Consider the following 24,036-nt stretch of genomic DNA (forward strand, 5'->3'; position numbering starts at 1 on the left):
AGTTACTTTGTTCTCTCTTAAAGGGGTTTAATTCCTAGTCTTCTGTATCTTGCTGCCATTTTTAAAATTGGAAATTTAGTTTCTCTGAATTATTCTTAGGGTATGTTGCCCAGAATTGGACATACCGGTAGTACCATCAATAGAATCCAATCAAGTAATTTATCTAAAAAAAAAAGCGTGAGAAAAATTGTTCTTGATGAATAAATTGCAGATTGGCTGTGTAAAGAATGAAGATGTGCTAGAAACAACTACTACGTTAACATAAATTAGGTGTCTTTAAAGGTCATCTGGTGAATGGCAGGTGACCATGAATTTAGAAAGAGAAAAAACCATATTAAATATAAGTCCTGGAGCATAGGCCTATAAATGAGTTTGATTCTTGTGTATTGCATTGGACAATCTCTGCTTACATGGCTCCATTCTTATCTGCAATAAGGAGACTAATCATGTTGAAGCCTGTCTTACAAGACTTCCACCAAATAAGACAATTCCTGAATAAGAGGTTACCTGAGATTTATCGTCATGCCTGCCTGAAGCTTATAGCAACTATTCTTTTTCATTCCTTCCTTCCTTCCCATGCACTAGCAACTGTAGAAGTTGAATCCATGCATGCTGCTGAGAATTAGCAGAGGTCTTCTTTCTGAACAAAGCTGAAATGTTGCATTCAAGATGTCTACCTATATTTGGGAGATTCTGGCCATTTTGTCCTATAAAGATTGCCCTCTCTTTCAAAGCATTGACAAAAGGTTGCGTTTGTGAGGAAGGCGGGGAGGGCAATTTGTAGATGGATACTTAATATGCTATAGACCTGGTTGCTTGTAAATTAAGGAATTCCAGCTTTTAGTGACTGATACTGAAACAACCACAAATTAAATGGAGTCCAAACAGCAATTCATGTTAGTATGCCCATTGAGATTGGCCCTGAAGTACAATTGCAACTCTAAATTCTGGCGTTATAGCAACTATCTTGAAACCTCTAGCATGCACAGGTAGGATCTCTTTAGTTTGCCTATGTAGACTACTAGCCAGTACGTACAATGAGGATTCATCACAAAGTCACTGACAACTGTTACTCATCATCAGCACTCAACTTTATCCATGTTCCCTGTTACATTTTCCAATAGGCTTGGAAATGAACTGTATTCACAATCCAAACCTTCACTGACACAATGATGTCATCCCCTTTGTTCACAGGGATTTAAGAATTTCTGCCTATAGAACTCAACCTCCACCACTGATAATCCAGTAACAAGTATACTTTCATACTTTTCAGTATAAATATGCAAAATATGCAGACTATGTTAAGGTATTTAGAAAGGGAGAAGCATAATCCCTTCTCACCCTCAATTCTTTATATAATCTCATCCCCATGAAATGCCATTACACAATGCAGACTTATCCTGTCTGATGGATTAAAACTATCAAGTGCAGAGTCATCCTATCTGATCAGTATAAGAACATATTTCTTAGCATCCAATAGTGTAATCTATGGTTTCTGTCTCTTCCCCATCTAACCAAAAGGGATCTTACTCTATTCCCATTATTTCTGAAATCTTGGGACACTGCTGAGGCCATATGCTTTTTATTAAGATTATATTTAAGATTATATATTATTTATATATAATCTGATTAATATGAAAGAGGATCAGGAATATTTAAGTACCCTTGATTCTTGTTATGAGAAGTTTGAATAATGTCTTTCAGCCTCCAACCTGATTGATTTATAGTATATTACACTTTTCATTCAGTGTACTGGAATGAGTCGACGTATGTGCATATTGTTATTCAACAAATTCAGTGGGATAGGTAGGTAGTCATTAGTTATCCTAATGACTTCAACAATTTTTAAAACATACTTGTCATGATTTTAACTTACACTGCAATAATACATCCACACTGATCAAGTTCTTTAACGTCTTTATGATAGTTTATGCTGAGCTGTAGTATCGACTTAACCTGTATTAGATATTATACATATTTTCTTAAAATATTTCAGATAAATCAAGCTAAAGAAAATTCATTTTCTTGTGCATTCCTGCTCCCCAATCAAAGACCCAGACTGCCTTATAGGATCTGTCAATTTTTAGTATGAATTTATTCTTAATTTGGATCTTATCAGGCAAGAGGTTTCTTTTAAGTAGCCAACAAGCTATAGGCATTCATTTCTCAATCCATCAACCATCATTCACATTCCACTGAAATTTGTATTGTGAAGGCTGATGTTTTAAAATTTTATTTTGGGAACTATAGTTTTATAATCCACTGCAGAGTTTGATAACAATCCCCTCCCATAAGCATTCCTTTCTAGAGATCTCTGTCCATCTTAAAAGGATCTACTGTGTTTTTAACTGGGCATTTTTAGCTATCAAGGACGTTCTTCAGCATTCGCCCATCTTCTAAGAGGTGCTGAATAGCCATATTGAAGAATTTGGAAAACTCACATAGCACCAGATCAGATGGTCACAGTTGTTTTTCTTTCATTTTCACTTTCATAATTATTACATTTCCTCAATAGGTTATGTAGGTTTACTTTGCTGTTTTCCATTTGCTGGTCATTGGAATTATTTGTAATTGTTCTTTTAGTACACCCCGCTTTTAAAGAAATTCTTACAATTTTTAAGCTTTCTCATTACTTTCTCCCTAACACAAAACCATTTTTGTAATCACTAACTTTATTAAAATCTGACTTTTTAAAAGTTGAATATACATATTTATTCTATTCAGGTTTAGTTTCCTTTCGAATCAGTATCTCCAATCTTACATGGTAACTTTTTTCTGATGTTCTTGCTATTTCAACTTTGTCAGCTAACTTTTCCCTATTAGTTAGTAATTATGTTCTTTCTTGCATATTTTAAAAATTTGCCCTGAGAAGAGAATTTAAGAACAATATGCATGTGTTTAGTACATAATATGTAAAGTACTAGGACAATACTTTTGGACATACTTATTTTGATTGTTTTAAGAGCATTCAGGATCATATTGATTTCACGTGCCCATAAAGAGAAACACTGTTTCTTGCCTTTCAATAAAGTATACTGGTAATAAATAGTATGCTTTAAAAACCTATGATATATAAAAGTATTTCTTCACATACAATAATTGGCAATATAATTAATATTTACATTTTAATTTCTTCAGATGCAGTTTGGATAGCACTTGTAGAAAAATAATGCAAGCTTTATTTTAAAAAAAATTAAACAATTATTTCTTATTTGTTCTTCCACTGCCCCTCAAAGGGACTTCTTCACAAAAGAAGTATTGTAGTATTACAAACAAATCCATATTCTTTGTTTTAAAATATTTGAAACAATCAAAAATTAAAAAATGGTCATTCGCATCAATTATAAATGAAACCAGCAATCATATTTTTTCAATAGCTTTACAATGTTTATACAGTACTATCAAGTGGGAAATAAGAACTAGCATTTAAAAAATCCATTATTGTGCTAAATATTTTGTATTGCAAGTATCTTTAGAGAATATGTTGTCATTTTCACTGTTATTTTTGTTGGAAACTTAAGTGCCTTAAGTTTTTAAGGTTACTTTTTAATATTGTCTTAAAATCAACACTAGGTCATAATGCAAAATCTTCTCAAACCTAAATGTCTTTTAGCTTGATAACTGTAAAGTTAGAATTGTAATAGCACCAAAATTGAAATGTCTTTTGACTGGTTTTGATTAAACATCTTTGAAAGCCAAACAGTCCATTTTAGACTTTATTCCCAATTGTAATAACTTGAACATATGTCACTGTGGAATCCCTGCCAAACTGATTCTTAGCCACACATTTATAAATGCCTGAATTTGATGAATTTGGATTGTGAATTATTAATGTTCCTCGTGGATGAAGAATCTGACTTCCAGATAGTTGACCTTTGATGCCTGTGAGAAATAATGAATGGTTAGGCAGCTCCCATGTAATTTCTGGATCTGGTATCCCAAATGCCATACAATGAAGCCGAATCGCCAACCCAGACACAGTGTGAATATTCCTTGGGGGTCGTTTTGTAATCCTTGGTGAATGTCCCACAACTGTTACAAAAACAACTACCCTTGAATCACCAATATAGTTCTGAGCTTTGCACATATAATTTCCTCTATCATGAATATTGGTTTCTCTAATAAGTAAGGTACCGTTCTCCAGTAACGTATACTTTCCATTAATTTGAGGCCGGTCTAAGAGAAAGCCACTGGGAAGTGTCCATATAATGTTTGGCTTGGGACTTCCAGCAGCAAGACAGTGAAGCAATAAAGATTCCCCATTCATGCTTTTTATTGTCCCTCCTGAGTGGAAAACAATTGTGGGTGTTTCACCAGTTTCCAATATGATCAACTTTTCAATGTAGCCTACTTGATTTTTAGCTGTACACCTGTATTTTCCTGCATCTGCTTTTGAAAGTCTATTGATGACAAGAGTGCCATTGCTTCCCAAATAAAACCGGAGTGTTCTAATACCAACATAGAACCGTGTACCATTTGGTAATATCCAAATTATCTCAGGATGTGGGTTTCCATCAACAGAACAATTCAAGAACATGGTTTTTCCAGGTTTTGCTATGACTTTCTCATTAAATGGGTTCCTGAAAACCGGGCGCCTTAGGATCTCAAGCACTTCCAAATGGACTACCAGCATGCTTTCTCCCCCATCATTACGTGCTATGCAAATAAACTCTGCTGTATCTGAAGATCTTACATTGCGAATTTCAAGAGTCCCATTTCTATGTACAGTTATCCGACTTCCATAGTATGGGGCTGTTAAGAAAATATTGTCAGGCATAATCCACATAATCTGGGGCACAGGATCTCCTTCAGCATTACAAACTATTTGTTTTTTTGAGTGTTTTATAGCTGTTGCTTTAATGACAGTCCTGTTAGAGTACAGACCATTGATCAGAGGTGGTTTAGAGATTACATCCAGTTTATAAACCTTGGTATCATCTCCACCAGGATTGCGTGCCACACATATATATTCTCCAGCATCTAAAAGCCTTACTTTAATGATTGACAATGACCCATTGATATGGAGAATATATCTCTGAGTAGAAGAAGCTAAAATCATATTGTTAGAAGGCAACAGCCAAAATATTTTTGGCTTAGGTTCCCCTATAGCATCACAGTCAAAGAACGCATCATCTCCTGTTTTTATCTTTGCATAGGCCTTTAAATTCTGCTTGATACGAGGTGCAGCTGCAACCACTTTTATCTGTACTTTCATCTCATCTTTTCCCAGTGTATTTTGAGCATGGCAGGTATAATCCCCCTCTTCCATCATTCCAACCTTATTGAAATATAGAGTCCCATTGTCAAACAGAGTATACTTCTTCAGTGTATGTCCACTATCATCGGCTTGCATTGCATTATTGATTGTTGTACCATCTGGCAAACTCCAAGTTATTTCTGGCTCAGGAGATCCTGAAGCTTTACAATCCACTTTGAAGTCTTTTCCATAAGGTACCAGTTTCTTAAAATACTGTTTGTGATCAATTTTTGCAGGCTTCATTGTCACACTGACTTTCAAAAGAATCAAATCATCGCCCATTCTGTTTCGTGCTACACAAATATAATTGCCTGCATCCTTTTCTGTGATTGACTCAACAGCTAATGATCCATTGGGATACACATGGATTCGGTTTCCCATTCTGGAAAAAAAAAAGGGTGGGGAGGAAGAATCATTTATTTTGGGCTGTATGTCAAATTCCAAAGTTGTTGATTCTCATAGTAACTGCAGATTTTTTTAAAAAAAAAACTATTCTAGAATTATAGGATTGGAAGGAATCCAACTCAAACTCCCTTCTTGGTACAGGAATCCAAATTGAAGCATTCCTAAATACTTCATCTAAGCTTACCCACTGCCAGAAAATTTTTCTAATTAGCTGTCAGGGTCAGTGCTGATGAAATATAATGTATATTAATGGGGTCCTAAAAGTGAAAGGAGTAGATTTCTATGCAATACAATGGCTGCTAAAGAAAATTTTGCAACTCTCCTAAAGTTATTTATTTGTTTAGTTCTATGGCTGCCCATCTCAGTCAAGTACTGTGTTTCTCCAACAATACAGCCTCCACCAATAGGAAGGCCCAGCATGATTTCTAGGCATGACGTGAAATTAAGCCCCGCCCGCCAAATTTAGACCCATTTAAACCATGCATTTCCCCGCTATTTCTCACATTGTTTGTTAGAACTACATGAGGTGAAGAGAAATGGGGGGAAGGGGGGGAGAAAACTTGCCTTTAGGAGGACCCTGCAGGTAGCCTAGAGTAGAATACCCTGATTTACTACTGACAGAACATCGGCAGATAGAAGCTCCCTGAAGGCAGAGTCACCAACCATTTCTATCGGCTGGCAGAAGCGGCCTTGGGGCGACTGCTCACATGCAATCCCCTCACCACAAAGCTGTTTCTATTGGCCGATGGAAGCTCCCCAAAGGCAGAGTCACTAGCCGCTTCTATCAGACGGTAAAAGTAGCCTCGGGGCGAGTGCTCACACGTACTTCCCTCACCACCAGGCCATTTCTATCGGCTGATGGAAGCTCCTCAAAGGCAGAGTCACCAGTCATTTCTATTGGCCAATGGAAGTGGCCTTGGGGCAAGCGCTCACACGCACTCGCTTCACCATGAGGCCCGAATCCAGTAGTGGACTGTGGACTGGAGGTTAGGGACCTCTGCTGTATGTAATACCTGTTTGGTACTAGAAAAATATCTACCTCGAATCATATTTTCTCAAGATTATACAACATATGTATATGTATATGTATATGTATATATATGTGTGTGTGTGTGTGTGTGTGTGTGTGTGTGTATGTGTGTGTGTGTGTATGTATGTATGTATGTGTATATATATTCTCAGAGAAGCACAGAGCCGGAGACAGAAGCCTGAAGATGATGAATGAGACTTCATCGAAACGTTGCCTAGATACTTCGAATCTTACGCGGGAGAAAACCCGAACAACCAAAGATCCATATATATATATTCTTAAGTTTTCGCGGGTACTTACATGTATGGCATTCAGCTTTGTTCGTTTATTTTCCCATGTTATTGTAGTTGTGCTTTTAATTGCCATATATATATATATATATAATACATATATACATCATATACATATACATATATATATATAGCATTCAGCTTTGTTCGGTATTCTGCCGAAACGTTGCTACAAGTTTAAAAGCACAACTACAATGACGTGGGAAAATACCTGAACAAAGTTGAATGCCATACATTTAAGTACCCGCAAAAACTTAAGAATATATATATGTATACACACACACACACACACACACACACACACACACACATATGCATGGTATTCAGCTTTGTTCGGGTGTTTTCCCACGTCATTGTAGTTGTGCTTTTAAAGTTGTAGCAATGTTTCAGCAGAATCTCATCTGCCAGCATCAGGCTTCTGTATTGTGTTCATCTGTGAGTCAGACTTTCAAAGCCTTTTCTGTTTTAAATTTGGTGCTGGTGTTTCTAATATCTTCTGTCTGTTTTGCAGCTTTTTTTTTTGTCTTGATTGGCTGGCAACATTTTCCTATTTTGGAGGCTTTTAGTGCAGTTTGGCTCCGAGTAAATGGACGGCCATCATTTATTAGGAAGCTAGGTTTCATCAGACAGACAGAAGATACTAGAAACACCAATCGAGCAGAACACAGCGAACTCCAAGACCAATAAACACAGACCAATACTCCCAACCAATCAGGATGAAGAAAAAAACATTCTGGCACAGCAGTAAGCTAGCTCCAAATTTAAAACAGAAACAGCTGTGAAAGTCTGACTCACAGACGAATGCAATACAGAAGCCTGATGATGGCAGATGAGATTCTGCCGAAACGTTGCTACAACTTTAAAAGCACAACTATAATGAGGTGGAAAATACCCGAACAAAACGGAATACTATACATATAAATACCCACGAAAACTTAAGAAAACAAATATACACATACATACATACATGTAGAGTTTCATGTAACAGGAGCAAGTTTGCTCTACAAATCAGGTATGATACTTTCTCTCCAAAATTGCAGAAGGTAAGACAAAAAAGGAGGCTAAAGAAAAAGCTGTGCTGTGAGACATGTGCATCAGAGTCCCACAACCATTCTCTCTTTGTGAATCGGCAGGGGAGAGGGGAGAGAGGGGATGGTTCCATGATATTGGCTGGCAACTGTGTGCATGCTATTCTTTTCTTGTGAATGGAGTGCACGCATGCATATTTGCCTGCTGCTGACACAAATGGGGTTGTGCCAGAGGTGATATTCAGCAGGTTCTGACCAGTTCTGGACAACCGGTAGCAGAAATTTTGAGTAGTTCAGAGAACCAGCAAATACCACCTTAGACCGGAGATTTTACAGTATCCAAAAACTGTTATAAATTAGTTCCAAAAGCCCCTACCTGTGCCATTGGTCAACAACAGCTTTGGAAGGTAATCTCCACATTATCCTGGGTTTTGGCTCCCCTATAGCTGAGCAATTCAGAAGTAACCGATTCCCAAAATTCAGCTGAGTCCATCTTTGGGATGTAGCAGCAATTTGGGGTATTATATCTCGGTGTTCCACTTGAAGTAGCACTACTCTCCTTTCTGAACCAGTGGAGCTTGTAGCTATACATTCATATTTACCACTGTCAGAAGGAACTATATTTTTGATAAGAAGCGTTCCATTGGGAAACAAAAAAACCTTGTCACTTAGATAGTGCAGTGGTTTCACCTCTGTTCCATCAGGGAAAACCCAGTGAACAGTTGGATGAGGGTCTCCTTTGACAGTGCAAGGAAACTTCAAACTTCTCCCCATAGTTTCTAGTACAAATTGCTTCTTATCTTCCAGTATAATGGGTGGTGGAGCAATAACTTGCAACCGTATTGCCGTAGTATCTGAGCCAATTGGATTATCTGCTCTGCAGGTATATATTCCTCTGTCATAAACACTAACTTTCTTGATGAGTAAAGTGCCATCTGAGTGTAGAGAAACAGCCTCATTTTCTATTGAAAATGCAGAAATATGAGTTTTGTTTGCAAGGATCCAAGTTATAGAAGGAATGGGATGGCCTTCGGAGGCACACTTCATAACTGCTGACTTGCCAGAGTGAACTGTAATGATCTTGGAACTTTTCCCTAGAATTCTTGGTGGATAGGTAACCACAGACAAAGTGACCAGAAGCTTGTCTGAACCTTGTTGATTGGCAGCCATACACAAGTACTGTCCACGATCCTGGATGTTGACATTCTGAATGGAGAGTGTACCATTGGGAAGAATCTCAAATCTGTTATTGGCATATCTGTTTTTTGATGCATCAGCTCCTGTTTAAACAAAATGAAACTAATGTTAGATTTATTAAAATGTTGCCTTTTGCATATTTGTTAGAGCATTAATTTGAAAATAAGATTCTGAATTTCTTCACAAAATTCCCTTTGAATTAATTTGTTCACTTAGCCCTTTTCCCTTAAAACAACTATAGGCAGCAAATTAAATATCTCAATTAATTTCATATGCTGATTATTGAGCAATACTTCTTATACCCATTAATCAGGCATGTATTTGCGTGCTTTAAATTCAGAGCTTACATATATATTGGAAATATTTTGTTGTTTTTGCCTTGGTCGAATATATGATTGCATTCATATATTAATCCAAGAATCTCGGTCTAACTAGCATGAACAATAATGTGATGTTTCTCTCATTAATAAAGTAGATAAAAAGAAACACTTGCAATAGCATCATATAAACAGCCAATCATGGTTTATTGTAAAACTGCAAAAATTAGCTTTAAGATGATTTATGATTATGATTTATTTGAATTACTCGAGTCTATTATTCCAGGGTTTTTATATCATGTGATGCTATTCCTTCTTAGATTATTTACCCATTTTGATCAAGAAATGGAAACATAATGAACTGTGCTCAAGGCCTGTTTATATTGAGGTTTATAGGACAAGATTCCTCGCTTTAAGTAGTTTTTTATAGTTTATTTGGAAAGATTCTTGTTGGCTCTATATCTTCAGTATTTATACACTAGTGTTTTTATCAAGTTAAGAAAAAGCATAAATATTATTTCCTCATGGGATGAATTATATTATTTTGGACCAGAGAAAACATACTACAGTTTAATGCTTTTTTATGGAAAGCTGGTGCTTTAGGTGTCCAAATAATGTACTCATAGACAACATAACTCTGGGACAAGCAGATTCCTCAAAGACCAGTTTATTGGATATTTCATATTGGCACAACTGGTGAAAGCCCACTCTGAATTTTCCCATGGCTTTCACCTAACTAAAAGTAAATGTTTCCCTTCTCCCTCAAGTCACTGGTCACACTGTCCAACCCAGGTGCTTGCCAGTCACTTGGTTACTTGCTTCTCCTCTGGCCACCTGAGAATGTCCTTGGTTCCCACAGGAAAACTTTATTGTTTTGGCCACAAAATCCCATCTAACTAATTCCCCCCTCCCACCATTGTGTGGCAATCCTGAAGCCTCCAAGATGGCTTCAGCCAGGTTCACATCAGGTTGACATTACGTTTTGCACAATATGCCAGTTTGGTGTGTTAATTAAGGCACTGGCTAGAAACGGGGAGACTGAGTTTCCCCTTTTAGGTACAAAACCAGCAGGATGATCTTAGGCCAGTCATTTTCTCAGCTGTAGGAAGAATGCAATGGCAAGGCACTTCCCAAAAAACTTTGCCAAGAAAACTTCAGGGATTCATTAAACAGTTGCCAGAGTCAACACTGCCTTAAAACTCCACCTTACTGCATGAAGCGTATACTTTATATACTATTCTCTTAAAATACTCTAGCTCAGAGGTGTCAAACTCCCATTGCCACAGCGGTGTCACATGACGTATTGGGATTTCTTCCCACTTCAGTAAACCTGGTGGGGGCAGCATGTGACACATCCGGCCCATGGGCTATGAGTTTGACATCTCTGCTCTCGCTTAATTAACCTCCCAGATAAAAATAAGTATAGCTGTTCAATCTAATACTTCATAATTATTTCAGAATCATTCTGAATATCCTGAGTATGAGCAACAATACTGTATCACACCATTACTTTCTGTGCTTAGAGAAAATATAACTAAAATCTGGATTATTATTGTTTTCTTTATATCCATTTATTTTTCTGGAACATGTAATTCTTTTCCATTTTATGAAAAATTTTACTTAGATTTGAGACTGGTCATTAGCAAATTTCACAGCTGGTTTTAAAATCTGACTTTAATCCTAATCTAACACCATATCACATTGTGGTTATTCTTTCATAATTTAATTCTAGGACTATAAACATACATAAAAATTAATTTTGTATGCTTTACTTCTTAAGTCACATCTTGTTTATAATAAAAGAGAACAAATGTAAAATATTAATTTGAAAAGCTTACCTGCTGATATCTTGGTCCAATGAATGGTTGGTTTAGGATTACCACTGGCTTCACATGGAATGAAAGCATCTGAATTAGCCAGGACAGTAAACATTGCAAATTTTCCTCCACTTATTCTGGGTTTTGCCAATCTGATCTGATAGAATGAATTTAAATCTTCTGGATTGGTAGTGATGGCTGCCTGGCCTGTTCTTTCAGACCAGTTTCTGATGTAATTGTTTTTATCTGTCTTCCGTAAAGGAGTATACAGGGTGGAGCTTTGAGGTGATTTTAACACTGTGAATGTGTCCATTATGAGTGGTTTTCCAATATCTCTGATTTTAGAAAATGGAAACTGCTGTGAAATTTTATCCCATCTGGGAGATGAAGTGGTTTGTGTAGTTTGGATGAGCCTTGCTTGGGATAGTACTGGACTAGTGGTCATGTAAATTGCATTAGTAGGAATCTGTGGATTTATTTCATTTTTCACATGAAGAGCTGTTTTTGCTATTTGTGTTTTTGGAATTGCAGTTAGCCTCACATACTGGTAAGATTCCTTATCTGCTTGTCTAGTAGTTTGAGCTACTTTAGTAAACTTCGGTCCAGTTGTTACCAAGGTTGCATCTGGTAATGCTGGGCTTATCTTTGTTGTATCCCATGACATTTCAAACTGTGGAGTTGTAGATGAATGTTTCTCAGATAACAGTTCCATTGGTGGTTTAATGGTGTAAGCATTTCCAAGAGATTCCTGAGCAATATTTAAGAATGTGTTGTCTTTTTTTGTATCTGCTGTGCTAAGAACTGGTGATTGTGCTGTAACTGTAACTATATCCATAGTGGTGAATTTTGAAAACAATTCAGTCAGTTTGAGATTAGGAGGTTCAGTTACATTTTTCATAACAGAAGAAGGAATAATTTTTTTAAACGGTGTGACAAATTCTTTATTGACCAAAATGATTCTATGGAAAGGTATTGTCTTCTGCAAAGGTCTTCTCCTCCTTTGACCCTTCTTTCTATGTCGTCGAAATGTTCTGAGTTTGGAAATCTTGTTTGCAACAGTGGTAGTAAGAGTATGAATCTGTTGGATAGTTGTAGTATCAGTTCTTTTATTAACATCAGTAATAAAGTTGTACATAGGGGCTAGAGATGGTGATTCTATAGTACTGAGTGATACTATTGGATTGTCTTCTAGTAATGATATGTTCTCACTGATACGTTTAATTAAGTCTATAGGAACATTGGCTTGATTGTCACTTTTGGAAACTTCAGTTTCATATATTGATGAATTTTTGTAAGTTGGTCCTGAGATGTGAAAATCTGTAGCAGATATTTCAGATGTGGGGTTTGTTTGTATTATGGATTGCTTCTGCAGTAGCTCTTTTTGAACATAATTGGTAACAAAAGAATTATGTGAAGGTATTTCTCCATTTGAAACACTAGAAGAGACATCATGGATACTAAAGGACGGAATAGTGGATTTGATCATGAAAGGTGATATATTAGCTTTGGTAAATGTACTTATCATGTTAAACTTTGATTTATGGATATTGGTTGTGAATTGAACGTTAGCTGATGGATCTATATCAGGAATTGTTTGATGTGTATCTGATTTTATTTTTCTTTGTGGTGCAACTTGGGTGCTTTTAGAGTAGAAGGGAATAATTGTAGAAGCTTCATACACCTCATCTGTATCTATCTTGTTACTTGAGGATATCACAGTGTGACTTGAAATTGTTGATTTTGGATACTGAGGTTTGACTGATGTATACATAAATGTTTGTGGGGTAAATGATTCAACAGAAGTAGTTGGTATGCTTATTTCTGCAGGGAATGTAAGACTTGAGCTTTCTGGAACAAACCCTGATCTAGGAAAAGCAAATCTATGCCCTGCATTACTGGGAATACGGTCAGGTCTAATTATTCGTCTTCTTCCAAAGGTTTTTCTTCGTCTGCTAAACCATCTGGGGAATGGACTATGAGTTGCAGAATCCTTCACTACCTCAATCTGTTGATGGGCAAGAATGGCTGAACCTGGAGATACCTGAAATGTTATCTTTTTTCCATTATAAATATAGCCACTGTCATTAGACAAACTGATTGCTGCTGAGGGCACTTGATGGCTTGATTTTTCTGATGCTTTCTCAGCATTTTCTGCCAATAAGTCAGGTTTTTCAATAATTTTGTGTGAAATTATAAGTTTGCTATTATTAGTAATAGCTAATGTTGGTGTTACTGTTGGTTTGCTTTTAAAATAGACATTAACGTCTTCAGATGTTACCAATCTCTGAAAAGAATTTGAAGTGTTTGCTGCACTGTTGGGTTCTTTAAACAATAAGGGCATTGTTACTTCCATCAGGGTTGGTGGTGTAGGAAGTGTCTGATATCTTTCAAGACTTATTCCTTTCATTTCAGGTTTTGGTTTATTTAGCCAATTCTGGTTTGTAGGTGTCTCAGAGTGCATAACCATAGAACTGGTTGCTGAAGGTTCTGATTCTGTAACTATGATATGTGTTGCAAAAGAGCTGTAATTATCTGATATACTTCCAAGTTTTGCTGTCACTACATTTCCTGATGCTTCTCTCAAAGTGTATTTTGAAGGTCTTCTAGTTGCTAGAAACATAAGTTCTTCCTCAGCTAATATGCCATCCCCAGATATCTCTTTTTCATTTCCTGAGCTCCTTGAAGACAGAAATAACTTTTCTGTTGGTTTTACTGTTATATTTTCTTGTCTTCTTAACAATGTGATATTTCTTGTTTTTTCTAAAAATGTCGCCCAGTGCAATGGATTGATTCTCTTGGTAGAGAGACCAAATCTCTTTTGTCCTCTGAACCTTCTGCTAATCTTGCCTCTATTGATGCTGTAGACTTCTTTGTACATGTTTTTGGTTTTATTTTGTATGAAATAATTTGTAAATGAATTTTGCATGGATGCTTGGTTGGTTACCTCAGCAGGAACAGTAGAAGGAAAAATTGTAATTTGCCCATTAAAGTCATGTTCTTGGTTGCCAGATCCTTCTGTTGCTTCACTATGTACCTGAGTATCTTTTTTTGTGAGTTGTGACTTGCTCAAATTCCTTTTAACAAGTACTTGGTAAACTAAATAATCTATACCATATTTATTGGCTGTTATACACATGAAATGGCCATTGTCTTGTCCTGCTATTGGTTGTATTTTTAATGTGCCATTGTGAAACAGAAGTTTATTTTTAAAAGAACTATGAAGAATTATGTTTCCTGGTATGACCCAATTAATAGAGGCATCTGGTACACCTGTAGAAAGGCAGGGAAGATCAACAATTTCACCTAAAAACACTGAAAGTTGTGGTCCATTTAAAAGGTTGTGCTTCAAATTTGAATCTATTACAGTAATTCTAAAAGTAAAGATATCGGCATCTTCATAGTTGGTTCCTATACAGTGATAAAGTCCAGTGTCAAAATGATCTGCTGAATGTAGTAAGAGCTTACCAGATTTTTCTATCATTATTCTTCCATCTTCACTTATATATGGAGCCTTAACTTTGGTCCCATCAGGTAACAGCCACTCAATTACAGGGGCAGGGTCTCCAATTGCTTGGCAATCCAATTCTACAGAACCATTGACTAAAACAGAATATTCAGTTTTGGAATTCTTCTCTCGTAAGATCATGGCCCATGTTTGTTTGGTGGGCTTTGGGACATCATCAGGAAGAATGATTTGAGCATCTATTGAATATTGGATATGCAGCATATTGAGTGTAGTTGCAGTCCTATCCAATTGCATTGATACTTGACTCTGCATCAACCAAGGAGGCTCAGCTGTCAGTTCAGCTTCTATGTCAGTGAAAAGTTCTTCATTTTTAGAGGCTGTTTGTTTGTACTTGTAACTAGTATAAGGCATTTCTGTTAATAAGTGTTCCCTTCTCAATTTTAGTGGAGAATCACTATAAAGAGCAAGAATGCTCCACAATTGATGAATATGATTGTGGTCAATGCTACACTTAAGAAAAGTTGACAATGATATTTCAAGTAGTGTGTTGTTATCATTTTTTGTAAATATAACTGGAGACATTTTTGAAGGTTTCTGTACATTACAAGCTATATTTGCTCGATTTCCTGTTTGGTCTATTAAGTTTAATGACATAGATCCTATAGGAGCCATAAAATCTTTGGGAGACACTGAAGTGAATTCTCCATCATCTATTATAGTTACAGTTTTCAATTTTAAATCTGTGTTTATACTTGGTTTACTACAATTAAATGAAGACAGTGGAATTTTAGTTAAGTGTTTCTCTTTAGAAATCCTGGGGTTAGAGCACAATGGACATTGCAGTGCATCTGTGGCCTCTTTGCCTTTTTTGCATTTTACAACATCTAGAAAAGAAGAGATCAGAAAAAGTAAATTGATGTTCTATTGTTTTTGTAGAAATATATTTTTTCAGTTGAAATATATTTTTTGAACTTGCAATGCAAGCATTTGGTCACCATTACAAAACAGAATTGGAAGAAGCAAAGTAAGCCCTTAAACCCAAACTTCTGATCTGTGAAATAATCCAAATTAAAGTTTTGTTTAAAAATTATGGGAAGCCTTTGCAGTTTAACTGATTGCCTATCTATCATATACCTGTCTACCGACCACCTTTGTATGTCATTTTATCATAAGACTCTGCTTTCAATGGCTATGGCAGAATATATTTTAAAGAAACTAACATGAGAAAATAGTAATTGGGAAATGAAGGATGTTTGATACAGATATCTGAAGGAAAACATAGGACTGGGCAAACTTTACTGACCTTATCTGTATTTTATTCTGAAGTTAGAACTAATAAGTTTCCATCTTACTCCAGTGCTCTTGTTCTTGTCCTAGTTCTTCACATAAATAATTATGTTATATAGAAGAGTGGAAACAATGGAAAAACTGAAAAACAAATGGCACTATTATTCTGAAGTTTGAGGTCATGAGTGCTTTAAATCTTTCTCCACAACCTATCTCTTCTCAGTTGATTGATGGAGAAAAAGAAGCCGGGTTGAATTTACAATTTTGGATGTATAGGACAATTATGCCACTGTTAAACACTTTCAAGCAACGCATATCCAGATTCTTGAAAACATCCAACAATGTGTGTATCAGTGTGTGTGTATTCTGTATTCTTTCCTCAAAGCAATTATTTTGAATTAGTTCTTTCCCATTTTTTGAAAGCATACTTGAACTATTCCAGTCAAAAACCATTATTCCTCCCCATTTTACAGTCACTTTTAACTGTTGGGTCAGCCCAAATGTCTTATGTTGCAGGTGAACAGCATACCAAGTTACCCTACTGACATTTCATAGCCATATATTCAAATCTCAGTAATATATTTTGTTCTTTTGCTCCTCCTCCTCTGAGTAGGATAGGGTAAAAAAATAAATGGGAAACTTCTGCTGCCTTCTTAACCCTCACAAATCCCAAACTGTCCCCCAAATAGCAAATTGGATTGTTGTTACAGGTTTTCAAGAATTGGAACTACAAGTTGTGTCATAACATTTTTTGTTCTCAATTTTTTTCCTTTAAACACATTTTTATTTGTCTCTTCAGTACCTCCTAAACTGTCTGACAAGTTTTGTCCCCGCTGCTTTTGTTGTCACCACATTCCCCGATGGTTTCTTTCATCACCATCATCATTATCCCTGGAAAGTTAAGACTGAGTTGTGACTCAAACATTGCCCAGTTCTGCTTTATTATAGCAGAGTCAAGTACATTTTCTCTTTTTTCCCTGAGTGAAGAACCTTCTACATGGCTCAGCTAAGTATCATTGTAGTATTTTCAATTCATTTTCATCTCATGTTGATTTATACGGTAATAGATTTCTCACTTAGTTTTGTGTTATCCAATAAGATTTCCTCTACTTCATTACCCAAGTCATTAATAAAAATTTGAAGAAAATGAGACCAGTATTCTGTGACATCCCACCAGGTGCTCTCTCCAGCTGTGCAAGCAGACTTTAAGAATCTTATTTTTGTGGAATACTTGATGCTCTCTCTATGCTTATTTGTTTGCAGATATTTCATTGCTTGACTATGTAACATCATAAATGCAGGTGATTGTGGGGTTTGCTCTTACTTATATACTATAGCCTGCTCTACTAGTGTTGGTAGTGGTGTAGTTTTTTTCCTTGGTAGTTTCTTGAATAGGATATTATTTTCTGGTGTTATCTGATGTTAATGCCTGCAAATTTTGATATTTGTCTGCTAGAAAGGTTCTGTTTTGATTTTTTATTTCCTTCTTTTTTCTTTTTCTTTTTGAATAATGTATAAATATGATTTATCTCTATGTGTTTGTTGATGGCTGGTTTGTCTTAATGACAAATTTCCAGGAATTCTCAAGTGTTTTTACTTTTAGCCAGTCTGCAAGAAAACAATATCCTAATCAGTGAACTACCAAAGAAGAAACCATAGCACACTAACAATGGCAGAGAAAGCTACTATGGCCTGTCGAGCAAATCCCATACTCATTAGTACTGATATTACCTAATTGGGTAATGAAAGATCTGCAAGCAAACAGCCAAGCTCAGAGAGCACTAAGAATTCCATAGTTCAACCATGAATTACATATATTCTCTTCTACTCGAATATATTTTAAAGTATAATGTATTCTCTGTGCATCCTGTCAATTACTGCAATCTTTGTGAATAAGACCAGCAGATATTTGAGGTTTATTCTTGCAATTTATAAAAAGACAATAAATACCTGAATGTCTTTCTGCCCATTTGGCAAACCATTTCAAAGAGCAATCACAAGTCCAAGGGTTTCCATGAAGATAGAGACTTTCTAGTTCAGACATATATGAGAAAATGTCTTGTGGCAGAGAAGTCAGGAAGTTGTCTGAAAGGTAGATATGCTTTATGGCAGATGTTCTGAACACTTTGAGGTACCACAAAGTGACAAACGTATCTGGATGAAGTTGTTTAAGTAAATTTCCTTCCAAATGCACTAACTTCAGCGATGTGAGACCATAGAAAGCTTTTGGGTTTACAAATTCAATTTTATTATGATCCAGGTGCAAACGCACTAAAGCCATGAGACCATGAAATGTGTCTGCTTGAATAACTTTGATTTGATTATAGCTCATCTTTAAGATCTGTTGATAAAAAAGAGAATAAGAAAAGGAATCTAAGCTGAAGTTACATGTAATTCAAATACTTCTAAAAATGATTTTCAGACTAACACAATAGAATATGATCTCAATTCACACATTATACTAAATGGTGTGGTTTCATTGATTTTGAATTTAGTATGTTGTATTTCCCAACATTGTGGTTATTCAATAAATTGTGGTTAAACCATATTTAACCTATGCATGAACCTGTAATTACTATCAGTGAGTCTTTTTTTTATTAAATATGTTTAGGATTGTAGCCATTTATTCAACGAGAAGAGTGATGAAAATGAAAGGTGAATAGAGTGTAATAAACTTACATCTTACACTCCTCAGAACCACTGTATTTTTTCCACCTAACAACAGGTTTGATGGCAAAACTTTGCCAACTCTAAACAAAATCAGTCATGGACAATTTCCAGCTTAATCTTACCTTTAACAAATGTAAATCAGAGAATGTCTTGTCTTGAATTGTATGTATCTGATTACTGTGCAACATCAACAATTCCAGTTTCTCCAGGCCAGAAAAATCTGTCTCAGTCAGTTTAACCAAATTGTTGTAACTGTAACAAATATTTCATTCCATATCTGGGTTTAGTTAGTCAGCTATAGTTTAAACGTTAAACAGACAAAAATAGAATAGCTGTTCTGAAGGTGTTTAAGCAGACTGTAATTAAATTTTCTCATTTAAAATTGAAAATACTTTGATCAAAACAATAATAAATGAAAAAAATGGCTCATTATCATGCATTTGGGTATGACCTAATCAGTGTTAAATCTATACAATTTCTCTATCATTCCTCTCAACGTGTTCTGATAATAAAAACAATGAAACACTGCACATATAATACATTTATGAAATTACATTACAACAAAGTACCATCAGACCATCATGAACACAACACGTATAAATGGAAGAGTTAGAAAAAGGCTTAGAACCGAACCTCTTAATGCTCTTTAATACAGGAAGTCCTTGACTTACAATTCATTTAATGACTGTTTGAAGTTACAATGGCATTGAGAAAAAATGACTTATGACTGTTTTTCATGCAACCATTGTGGTATCCCCATGGTCACATGATCAGAATTCAAACCCTTGGCAACTGGTTCATATTTATGACAGTTACAGTGTTCTGGGGTCATAAGATCCTATTTTGCAACCTGACAAGCAAAGTCAATGGGAAAGGCAGATTCACTTAGCAATTGTGTTATTTACTTAACTACTACAATGATTCACTTAACAGCTGTGGCAAGAAAGGTCATAAAATGGGGCAAAATTCATGTAACAAATATCTCATTTAGCAACAGGAGTTTTGGGCTCAGTCGTGGTCCTTAAGTCAAGGACTACCTGTATTCAAAATCAGGGTGTTTCCAGATGGTGAGGGTTCAATCACTCATTTATGGCTGTCATAGATTAGCATAATAGTGAGGATTTAATGAGGCTGAGATTGATCAATAGTAGCAAAACACAACGGAAACTGACAATATTATACTATGACAATATAAATAAAATAATTAAAATGTATTTTACAAGATAATAAAAACACCAAGGCATGCTAAAATGTTATTTCAAACTGAACATATTTAAAGACAAAAAAAATCAATTTATATTGATTTATAAAATCAATTTATAACAGCTTTTTAACATGCTGTTATTAAAAGCAAAACTTTTCTCCACTGGAGAATTAGATGGGAGTTCCAGAGTAGAGGAACAATTTCCTCTGGAATGATAAAAGACTTTTCCAGTTTCAAGTCTACGTAATTACAGTTATTGGGAATCATGAATAATAAAAATTTAATAAATAATAATTTGGATTTCTTGCAGGTACAGCTGTCAGCTTGTTCCTATGGTTTCTTGTTGATGGGAATACCTGCATACAAACAGATCATCTATCTTGAAAGAGATTCTTATAAGCAACAACAAATCATAGGCTCTGGAACTCCCCACCCCCCACAAGTACTGGATACTGTCTGTTCCAAAAATCCCTTTTATAAATAATGAGGCATAACACATGGGAGAATTCCATACATTCTATGCATTATATACAGATTCAGAGTTATGTTTCTATATTATTTGTGAAATGAAAAGATGAGGAATAAGCCTATTCAGAAGTCAGGAAAACCTATTCCTTTCCTGACTTCTCTGCATTGTAGGAAATAGGAATTATTCAATACACAATAAACACCAAAGGCATGCATGAACAGTAATCATCTATCTTTCTTGCTGTTGCTTCATGTTTGTAAATTCCAGCAGACCTCCAAAAGCTTGAATATTTGTTCGCTGCCAAAGTCTCAGAGAATTTGAGTGACCAATAAAATATAGCTGATTATCAAAGCAGCCTCAATTTATGGTTCACTGACAAAGATGATTTTGCTAGCTGATTTGCATATGTAAGTTTTAAACAGATGCTATAACTGCTTTGATCTGAAAATGTTAACTATAACATTGCAACAGTGTGGGAGATGATGGGCTTTAGATTTCCCTTGGTCAATATTTTTAAAATGTTATATACAAATATTTTAAAATGTTTTATACAAAATGTAAGCTTACATTATCGCATACTAAATTTGAATCAACATTCTATAGGATCTACTAAAAATGTTCCATCATTATCTTCCTTCCTTCCTTCCTTCCTTCCTTCCTTCCTTCCTTCCTTCCTCCCTCCCTCCCTCCCTCCCTCCCATCCATTGTATGAGATGGCTCCAGCTAAAATTTGAACAGCCACATTCAATATAGCTAGGATAACATGAACATCATGAAAACTATTGTTACCAGAATTCACAGCTTAAATTGATGTGTAGAAGTATTCTGATATTGTCTTCTTTCTCAAAAGCAAAATAAATGGTTCAGCTCATGGCTTAGAATGCATACTTCTTCCAAACAAATATGGTTTATCTTAACTGGCTACATGTCATCAGCACTTTGGCTTTTAATTATACTGTTTCACCATTTAAATTCTTATGAGACTTACCTGTGAATGATTGAGTTCAAGCTTCATAAATCAGAATCAGTAATAAAAACTAAACCCAGAGTCAAGAAGCTGTAGCTTTCAAGATGTATGTAGCTAATCTACAACTGACAACTCCATCCTACTTAAGTTACGCTAGCTGGGGTTGCTAGAATTGTGGTTCACAATATTTAAACAGTTTCTCACCTACTCCTACTAAACTCTAGATAATTTTAATCTGGTTTGTTTCCTAAACTATCCCACACAAGCCAGAAATTAGAGTAAAAACAAACCAGCAAGCAAAATAAATTTATTTTAATTTCACATGGTACAGCACAGGATTTATTCGTTAATACATGTGTTTAGGATATTGTTCATCTTAATTACTGAAAATTTATTTACACAAATAAAACATTATTTAAAGAATTTTGCAAAGCTAAAACTTTGCAAATTTTTAAATCTGAGCTGATACAATAGTTATTTCAATAGTTAAAAGCAGAAACAAAAATAATTCCTTCTGTCTGTTTACCCACATCTTCATTGATGACCAACCTCAGAAGCCTTCTGTCTTATTACGGATCTTATGAACATAAAGTATGTTACTACTACTTCTTCTCCACTTGTTTATATCAGAGTGGCATACCTATTAATATAATCTTAGGTTTCCTATGTAAATTATTGACTAGCAGTTCACTTTTTGCATTTTCTTTTTCATCTTCAACAACAGATTCCTTAGGCTTCCCTCATTTCCAGCCATCAAACTGGTATCACCAGCATAGATGAAGTTGTTGGCATTTCTGCAAGCAAATTTCACACCAATTTGTAGTCCTTCTAGTCCAACATTTTTCATGATATAGTCTTCATGAAAAGTTAAGTAAATAAGGTGACAGTATACAACCTCGGAACATTTCTTGCCCAATTCTGAAACGTTTAGTTGCTCCATATTCTGTTCCTTTGCTTCTTGATCAATAGGTGAATGGTTCAATAAGTAGATGAGGTGACCCCAGCACTCTCATATTTTAAGAGCCACCTACAATTTGTGGATAGCATTGTCAAAAGCATTCATATAATTAATAGAGGGGAAAAAAGCTTTTGGAGGTCCTTGGCTTTTCTATTATGCACCAGATGTTTGAAAACTTGGGAGCCTTTGCATCTTCTAAATCTAGTTTATATACTTGATTTATATACTTGACAGTTTGATTCCATGTAGTGTTGTAATCTGAATTTCAAAATTTCAAGCATTATTTTACCAGCATCTGAATTAAGAAAACCAAGTGCCTCACACATCGGATCCATGAAACAGATGACTATATTTCTATGCCATGCTTGGAACTATATCCACTCACCCAGAAAAAAGACAAAGAATAACTGGATTGATGATAATCTTTGAGCAGGAGAAGGTGGAAATCAACAAACTTAGTTTTTTCCCAGTGTTCAGTGACTGTCACACACATTATGGTAATAATTTTGTGAATAGCCAGTAATCATAATTTGCAAAGGTATATACAAAATATTATCAACTTTTAAAATTTCAACTTGTCTAAAAATCCTTTATCATGAAAGGCATAAAAAAGAATTTGAATGCATGTGTTTTAATTTATCACAATAGGAAAATTAATCAATTCTAGATTAGTACCAGGAGGCTTTTTGCTCTGAAAAAGTTTTATAACAGTGAACATGTTAGTCTGTTCTCATTACTATTTCCTACTGCCATGCAGTCATAATTTTGTTCCTATCAATTATCACTAAAAGAGATGAACAAGATGCTGTTTCTAATTTTTCCAAGACAAAGAAAACTGATGAATTTTTTTAAAAAAGAGAGTTTTATGTCCCTCCACTGTTCAATATCCAAAATAGGACAAGATCTGACTGTCTGCATTTGACAATTCATAGTAAGGATGAAACCAATCACATACTGCCTCTTAGTGTGTGACAGTATGAATATAATAACTAACTGCTTTCTTTTAAAACAGTTGTGACTTTTTAGATAACAAGATTGCACTTTTCAGTTACCACATTTTCCCATAAAAAACAGCTACTTTCGTGGTTTCTAATGGTGCTTGTTTCTCCTGCAGGTTTCAAAACCATCCTCTTATAATGTAATTGGAAACATTATTATTTAGTTAAAAGGTTCCATTATCTCTCTAGCAATCTGAGCCTCCTTCAATTAAAGTAGGCAACTACTCTAGAAGATATAATATGATGAGTAGGGTAAGAATGATGGATGATAGAAAAGAAAATAGCAATAGCACTTAGACTTACACTGCTCCATAGTGCTTTATAGCACTCTCTCTTTACAAATGTCAGCATATTGTCCCCAACAATCTGGGTCCTCATTTTACTAACTTTGGAAGTTGGAAGGCTGAGTCAACCTTAAGATGGTCAGGATCAAACTCCTGGCACTGACAGAGTTAGCCTGCAGTATTACATTCTAATCACTGTGCCACCACAGTTTCTAACATACAATACTATCAAAGAGTATGAAGTAAGCTCAAAAATATTAAGAGAGCCCATTTAGTCTAATAGTTATGGCACCAGACTAGAAAGTGGGTGAGTGTAAGTTCAAGTCCCATCCCAGACACAAAAACCAGCTGGGTGACCTTGAGCCAGTCACTTTCTGTCAGCCAACCTAGCT

General features: G+C 35.5%; 1 protein-coding gene across 2 annotated transcripts in view; it reads right to left on the reverse strand.

The window, feature by feature from the left end:
- Positions 1–2,056: 2,056 nt before the first annotated feature.
- Positions 2,057–24,036, reverse strand: part of IGSF10 (immunoglobulin superfamily member 10) — a 28,969-nt gene continuing 6,989 nt past the window's right edge. The window contains exons 3-7 of one of the 2 annotated variants that reach the window (XM_026701624.2): positions 18,887–19,016; positions 18,045–18,435; positions 11,363–15,691; positions 8,387–9,290; positions 2,057–5,639 (exon numbers count right to left, since the gene is read on the reverse strand). In XM_026701624.2, the coding sequence (XP_026557409.1) occupies positions 3,710–5,639; positions 8,387–9,290; positions 11,363–15,691; positions 18,045–18,435; positions 18,887–19,016 (7,684 nt within the window). In that variant the 3' untranslated portion in view covers positions 2,057–3,709. Of the gene's footprint in view, positions 5,640–8,386; positions 9,291–11,362; positions 15,692–16,110; positions 16,868–18,044; positions 18,436–18,886; positions 19,017–24,036 lie in introns of those variants that run through there. The other variant, XM_087933315.1, reaches the window with a different exon arrangement.

The sequence above is a fragment of the Pseudonaja textilis genome, chromosome 4 (genome assembly GCF_049901715.1).
Source record: "Pseudonaja textilis isolate UNSWEBS1 chromosome 4, rPseTex1.2, whole genome shotgun sequence".
Taxonomy (NCBI): domain Eukaryota; kingdom Metazoa; phylum Chordata; class Lepidosauria; order Squamata; family Elapidae; genus Pseudonaja; species Pseudonaja textilis.